Below are 7,069 nucleotides of genomic sequence, written 5' to 3' on the forward strand. Positions count from 1 at the left end.
AGAGGTCATGGGCAGGAGCTGCTTACTGGCTTGTTTCCCATGGCTTACTCAGCCTGATTTCTTATAGAACCCAGGACCACCAGTCTTGAGAACTCCAGCTTGTGTCAAGTTGACGTAAGTCTAGCCAGTATACCAGTACACCAAAGATCTTCACTGTATTATGCAGTGCTGGGGATCAACCTAGGACTTCCACAGGGATGGGCAGTCTCTCTACCAACTAAGTTATACCTGTAACCATCGTTATTTTTAGACAGCAGGCTCATCATGTAGCCAAAAATGATCTTTAATTGAGTCCCCTGCCTCTGCCTCCCCAGGGCTGGGCAACAACTTCTACCAGTTGAGCTATAGGCCCAGCTACTATAAATGGCTTTTCTTTTTAGACTTCTCGTGTTTAGGGGTAGGGTAGGGTAGGGAGCTGGGCTGTTTCGGCAGCCAGAGAATAACTCTGTAAAGTTGTCTCACTCCGTCACCTTTTAGGTGGGTTCTGTGTATTGAACTCAGGTCTTTAGGATTGGGTTTCAGTGGCAGGCTCCATGTAACTCCTTACTAGTAGTCCATGAAGTCATTTTGGAACACATGGAGTCGGGGTTCACAGTAGGAAAAAATGACCGAGCAGGACTCCCCTTAATTTCTAAGTGAATCAATGGTTAAGAGTGCAGGAGACTGGAAAGAGATGCCTCTGAGGTTAAGAGCCCTGGTTATTCTTCCAGGTGATGGGTTCAACTCCCAGCACCCACCTGGAGGCAGGTACACAACCACACATACACACGAGCAAAAAAAAAAAAAAAAAAATGTTTAAGAACTGGTGTGGTATAAAAATGCAGCAGGTAATGCAAGCCTACGGTGCCAGCACGAGAAAGGCTAAGGCAAGACTGGCTAATGTTAGGACCCCAGCCTGGGCCACGCAGAGTTCCAGGGCATTCTGAAAACTCAAAACTGGACACAGACCAGCAGGCATTCCTGAGCAGGGACTATTCCCAGGGAAGCCGAGCACTCGGCCAGCGGGGCTGAGAGTCGCACCGGACAGAATGGACAAGCCGCGAGCCAAGCCCGGAAGCGCGATCCGCCAACGGTAGCCGTGAAAGCCGCGCGAGCACTCGGGCCGGAAGAGGCTCGGAGTGGGCGGGCCAGCGCTCCGGAAACTCCCGCCCCTTTCCCCTTTTACGGGAAGCCCTCGCTTGCGTCAGAGCGGCACTAAGGCGGCGGCTGGGGACGTCCTTCCTCACTCCTGACTTCCGCCTGCCTCCGGTCTGGAGTCGTGGCCTTCCCGGCTCGTCCCCCTCAGCCTGCGGCGCCCGACCATGTTTGGCCTACGGAGAAACGCGGTGATCGGCCTGAACCTGTACTGCGGCGGCGCTAGCCTCGGCGCGGGCGGCGGCTCTCCGGCAGGGGCGCGCCTGGCGGCCGAGGAGGCCAAGGCGCGGCGCGAGGGGGGAGGGGAGGCCGCTCTGCTGCCCGGCGCGCGGGTGGTCGCCCGGCCGCCGCCCGTGGGCGCCGAGGACCCCGACGTCACCGCGGCGGCCGAGAGGCGGCTGCCTAAGTCGCCCGGCCTCCTCGCCGTGCCGCCGGAGGAGATGGCCGCCGCCGCCATCATGTCTCCCGAGGAGGAGCTGGACGGCTGCGAGCCGGAGGCGATCAGCAAGCGGCCGGCCGTGCTGCCCCTGTTGGAGTGCGTGAGCGAGGCGGCCAAAAGCTCCGGGGCGGACGGCTCGCTGCCTTCCACGCCGCCGCCGCCCGAGGAGGAAGAGGACGAGCTGTACCGCCAGTCGCTTGAGATCATCACGCGCTACCTGCGGGAGCAGGCGACCGGCTCCAAGGACTCGAAGCCTCTCAGCGAGGCCGGCGCGGCGGGCCGGAGGGCTCTGGAGACCCTGCGGCGCGTGGGCGACGGCGTGCAGCGCAACCACGAGACGGCCTTCCAGGGTAAGCGGCGCCCGGGGCGGGCCAGGCCGTGCGGGAAGAGCCGGAGCCTGGCTCTGCGACCAGAATATTCTGGCCGTGAGTCATTGTTTCCGCCCATCTGGCTGTTGGGTTCAAAGGCCGGAAAGGGTGGGATGTCAATGTCGGCGTGGGGTACGCCTGACTGCTCCAGAGTCGGGAGAACCCGGTTCCCCTCGTCGTGGGTGGGCAGGAGGGTAGTAGCCCGACTGCAGACAAAGGAGGCCATGAGGTTCCTTGCTTTTCTTCTCAGGCATGCTTCGGAAACTGGACATTAAGAAAGAAGGCGACTTTAAATGTATTTCTCGAGTGATGATCCATGTTTTCAAAGATGGCGTAACAAACTGGGGCAGGATTGTGACTCTAATTTCTTTCGGTGCCTTTGTGGCCAAACACTTAAAGAGCATAAACCAAGAAAGCTGCATCGAACCATTAGCCGAAAATATCACAGATGTTCTTGTAAGGACGAAACGGGACTGGCTTGTCAAACAAAGAGGCTGGGTAAGTTTGCCTTGTGATGTAAAGGGGCCGTGGAGTGGAAAAAGGGGTGCAGGATTTGTGGAGAAGGCACCTAAAAGGTTTTTTTTACAAAAGTCCTCTACGGCTTCAGATCTAATAATTTATGTGTCTTGTTGCATGATGTTGGTCGTTGTAGGTGGTAGGTCCAGAGAAAAACTTATTATGACCGTCTTGAATTGTACCAAAAGGTCTTATATTCTGTAGGTTGTTCTTCTAATTCAGTTGGATAATCTTCAGAGCAGTGGATTCAAACCGTGAAGAAGTAAGAGTCACCTGTGATGACTAAATTACATTCCCAGTGGGCCTCTCATTTTAATCAAATGGATAAGGGGTAGAGCCTGCATTTTAGAAGTTAAGACTCAAAGAGCTCTGGTGTAAGGTGAACTCATCTTCATTAGGAAACACATACCCATGGGAGAAATACTACATGAGGATCCAAAGAGTGGTTCTGGGCCCTCAATTCTTTTGCTCAGATTGTACAAAAGTAATTGAGGTGCAATAAAACTACTGCAAGGTAACTTGTGAATGTTACTCAATGGAAAGAACTCCAGAAAAGTCTCTTGCATCCCAGGGTAGATAATTGGTTCACCATTGTTAGGGGGATATTTTAATTCACCCTTTCTCTGTATTTAGTGTTACAACAGCAGAAACCCATACTTGAAAATGTGCTTTTCTTTTTTGTTTTCTAGGATGGGTTTGTGGAGTTCTTCCACGTACAGGACCTAGAAGGCGGCATCAGAAATGTGCTGCTGGCTTTTGCGGGTGTTGCTGGAGTGGGGGCTGGTCTGGCATATCTAATAAGATAGCCTTTCGAGTGCAATAGGGGACTCTTAAAACTCCAGCCACCAAACTACATGCTTCTGTGAAAACAAGTGTATTTATGAAGGTGGACTTGAAGCTGCCCAGGATTTTTACAGTCCAGTTCTACTGTAGCAACATAGCAGAAAGAAAGTGGCTACAGGATTGTGGCTAACAAGAATAAATACATGGGAAAAGTGGTCCTTCTGGAAGAGTCACTGTCTGAATGAAGCAGAGTTTCCTCCGGAGGCCATGGAGGAGGACTTCTAGAATGAATGACAGGGGTGGATGGAGGATGGAAAGCTTTGGTTTCCTTGTCTGGAGATGAAGCGGGGCCAGTCATCAGGCTAGTCAGAGTTCAATAAATATCCATTACTCTGCTCAGAGTGTGGAGAGAGAAGCCCTAACAATGTTGGTGACTTGTGTAAAATGGATTTGTAACCTCCAAGTCACCAAACTGGCTCGAAGCTGCAGTGCTGTACAAGAGTGTGAAGGGAGGCTCTCTGAGTAGTTCCGGGTGTGCTTCTTGAGTCCAAGTGCTCAGGACTTTTGGACCTGTCTACTTTGGCTTGGTTTGGATGATTCTTAGGTTTATTAGCCTAGTGATGGCCAAAAACTACTTGACTAATTAGTTACAAAACTGAACAGCCTCGATTTTTAAGAAAACTTATGAAATGTATTTGTCTGTAAAAATTGTATATATTTTTACAGAAAGTCTATTTCTTTGAACATAAGAAGGAAGTCTTGGATTTAGTTTTTTCCATACCCGTTTTGAAATTTGCAGCTTCTCTAGTTAGAAATGTATTTCTTACAGCTTTTTAAAACTCTGTCATCCGTTCTAGTGTACATGCAGAACAGGTTGTGTGAGTGTGGGCTGGTTGTAGTAGAACAAATCAGATTTATAACTATGCAGGGTTAACTATTCAATCTGCTTTTGTATTTAAGAGGCAGATGTGTAAGACATTTGATCCCCTGTTGTTGACTTAATTGTAAAGTGGTTTGGTAGTCTACTTTTTTTTCCCGTTTTTTTGAGACAGAGTTTTCCTGTGTAGCCCTGGCTGTCCTAGAACTCTGTAGACCAGGTGCCTGCCTCTGCCTCCCAAGTGCTGGGATCAAAGGCTTGCACCACCACTGCCTAGCTAGCAGGCTAGAATCTTAACCATGGTGCTATTCACAGGGTTTACTTGTTTAACACAAGTTTAAGCCTGGTGTCAATAAAACAAATATGTATTTCTTTTCTACTAATGATTGCCAAGCTTTGAGTTTCTGTATTGATTGGTCTCTGGGTGTAACCTTTACTTCCTCTCCTCCCTTACTGTTGAGTTGTCATGCCTGTCCCCCTATAGATAATAGCCTACATTTTCTCCCTGTGCTCTTTACTGACCATTTTAGTTATCTACATTAGAACTCTCACCCCAACCCCCAAAACTTTGAATCTAAGTAATCCCTCCCCCATCCTAATCAGAGTCAGCACAACTTTATTGTTGGAGGACAGTAACACTTCCTCTTTGAGCCCTGTGACCAACAGTAACCAGGTATGGGTATTCTTGGATTGGCATGTTTTCCATTGTTACTTTATCCTATTTTGATAAGAAAAGCATCAAAGGTCCTTTGGGAATTGCTACAAGTATGAATATGTTCGCTTAAGTATAGAGAAACACAGGTTTTTTGTTAAACCCAGTTATACAAAAGCCACTGGTAAACTGAAGGTGTTTAAGCTAGGGTCATTTGAAAGCTTCAACCTCAGAATATGATCTTTAGTCAGGGCTGCAGATAAAAATAGGCATGAATCAAATGACTAAGAATGTAATGGGGAAGAAGTGCCCTGCCTGCCCATCTCAACCATAGGCCATCTTGTTGGAGCAATTTGTACCTATGTATTTATCCTTGATCATAGTTTGCTTATTTATGTTTATCTCTTTGGACTTAAGAGCACTTTATGTAGTTGAGTAAACCCAATGGTTGAGGTGACTAAAAAGTTGACCTCTCATCCAGTCATGGAAGTTTCGTTTACTAGGAGCCTGACTTCCCAGCTCACGGGGTGAAAGCTGAAAAACAGACAGGATCTTAGTAGGTATTTTAGGTCCAGGGCCATGAAGACTTGGAGAGCTCAAGTGGGGGAAGGGATTGGTTTAGAGGGAGAAGAAGCATGTGGTCTGAGTGCTGGCTAGATGAAGAGTTGAGGCACATCCTCCAAAGTGAAGAGGGAGGAGCTGCTTGGGAAGATGGCTCAGCAAATTCTTTTTGTCTTACATGTCTCTCAGGGAAAAAACATGCAATCTTCAAGCATCTTCCATGTATATTCTGTCTGGGTGAACACCATTCTGGTAGAGCACCTAACACTTTTAACAGCTGTTCCCGAAAGGGTTAGGACCAACTGCAAGTTGATGTCGGTTGTAAATGTTTCCCTAACTTCTGTTTCTTCTGAGTTAAAAAATAAACCTTTTCCTGCCCCAAAGTAAGGTGTGGTATGGGTCTTTTCTTATCGCCTTCCTCTCTTGTGCAAACCTTTTAGGGAAGTCAGCTGAGCAAATGTAAGTGAAATAAAAGCAAAAGTCGCGATTGGTTTTCTTATAGCAAAGGAATATAGTAACTGTAATTTAAACTTGTGTTTAATGTATTCTTGTGTAAACTAATTCTGTACTTTTTTGGGGTGGTGGGGGAGAATGCCTAGCATCACACCTGGCTTTCTCATTGACTGGTTTCTTGTATTTTAAATTCATTAGCCAAGGTTGACCTTGAATGTCTATGGTGATCCTGCTGTGCTTTTTTTTTGTTTTGTTTTTATGTTTTTTTGAAGACAGGGTTTCTCTGTATAGCCCTGGCTGTCCTGGAACTCACCCTGTAGACCAGGCTGGCCTCGAACTCAGAAATCCACCTGCCTCTGTCCCCCAAGTGCTGGGATTAAGCGTGTGTGGCACCATGGCCTGGCAATCCTGCTGTGCTTAAGCTGGGATCTTGGGTGTTATCCCTGCCTCTGCAGGCAGTGGTGTACTTGGAGAAATTAGCTTTGCTTCCCCTCCCCCCACCTGCCAATTGCAGGCTCTACCCTTGGAAGTTAACCAGGTATCAGTGCATGAAAACAATAGCAGTTGTAGTACAATGGTTCAACTTACAAATCAAGGTTCTCTTATCCCATTGTGGCACCTGGGGATCAAACTCCAGCATGGTGACTAGTGCCCTTCCCTTACCCACTCTGCCTTCTCAAACCCCTATCTTGTGTGTGTTGTTTCTGGTTATTTAATGTAAAAAGGTTAGCAAAGCAATGACTAAACACACACACCTTGGTTTTCAGTGCCCTTTCTGAGGAGCTGAGGATAAGCTGGTTAGTGCTACCCTGCCTTTGTCACATCCCTTGAAGGGGGGGCAGTGAGTCACCATGGAAGTTGCAAATTTGAGGTTTGCATAACTGGTTCTCAGCCACAGATACTAATCATGCAAACAGGATCTGCACTCTATTTAATTTTGCTTGTTTTAACATCTGTCCCCTCTTCCATGGGTTTTTTCATTAAGATCACAGTAACTTTATTGTAAAGCTGCATTGTGGTAGGCATCCTACCCCATAACCCCAGCACTTGGGCTGAGGCAGAAGTACCTCCTGGAGTTCAAGGCCAGCATGGCCTGTTCTCTAAAAGTTGGTGTAGGGGGGAGCTGCTGAAGAGATGGCTCTTCAGTTTAGGGGCTCAAGTTCGGTTCCCAGCATCCATGGAAGGCAGCCAACTCAAAATACCTGAGAAAAGCTCCAGAAAATGTGACGGCCTCTTCTACCTTGATCCCGGTTCACAAATTCTCAACAGACACAAAAGTGAAAGGA

The 7,069-nt window shown here is 48.0% G+C and overlaps 1 protein-coding gene across 1 annotated transcript; it reads left to right on the plus strand.

Annotated features, from left to right (window-relative positions):
• The first annotated feature begins 1,180 nt into the window (after positions 1-1,180).
• Positions 1,181-5,713, plus strand: Mcl1 (MCL1 apoptosis regulator, BCL2 family member). The gene is made up of 3 exons (XM_031374832.1): positions 1,181-1,923; positions 2,192-2,439; positions 3,147-5,713. Exons 1-3 carry the CDS (start codon positions 1,302-1,304, stop codon positions 3,261-3,263), a joined length of 987 nt encoding a protein of 328 aa, XP_031230692.1. The 5' UTR covers positions 1,181-1,301; the 3' UTR covers positions 3,264-5,713.
• The last annotated feature ends 1,356 nt before the right edge of the window (positions 5,714-7,069 follow it).

The sequence above is a fragment of the Mastomys coucha genome, unplaced genomic scaffold (genome assembly GCF_008632895.1).
Source record: "Mastomys coucha isolate ucsf_1 unplaced genomic scaffold, UCSF_Mcou_1 pScaffold16, whole genome shotgun sequence".
NCBI classification, from domain to species: Eukaryota; Metazoa; Chordata; class Mammalia; order Rodentia; family Muridae; genus Mastomys; species Mastomys coucha.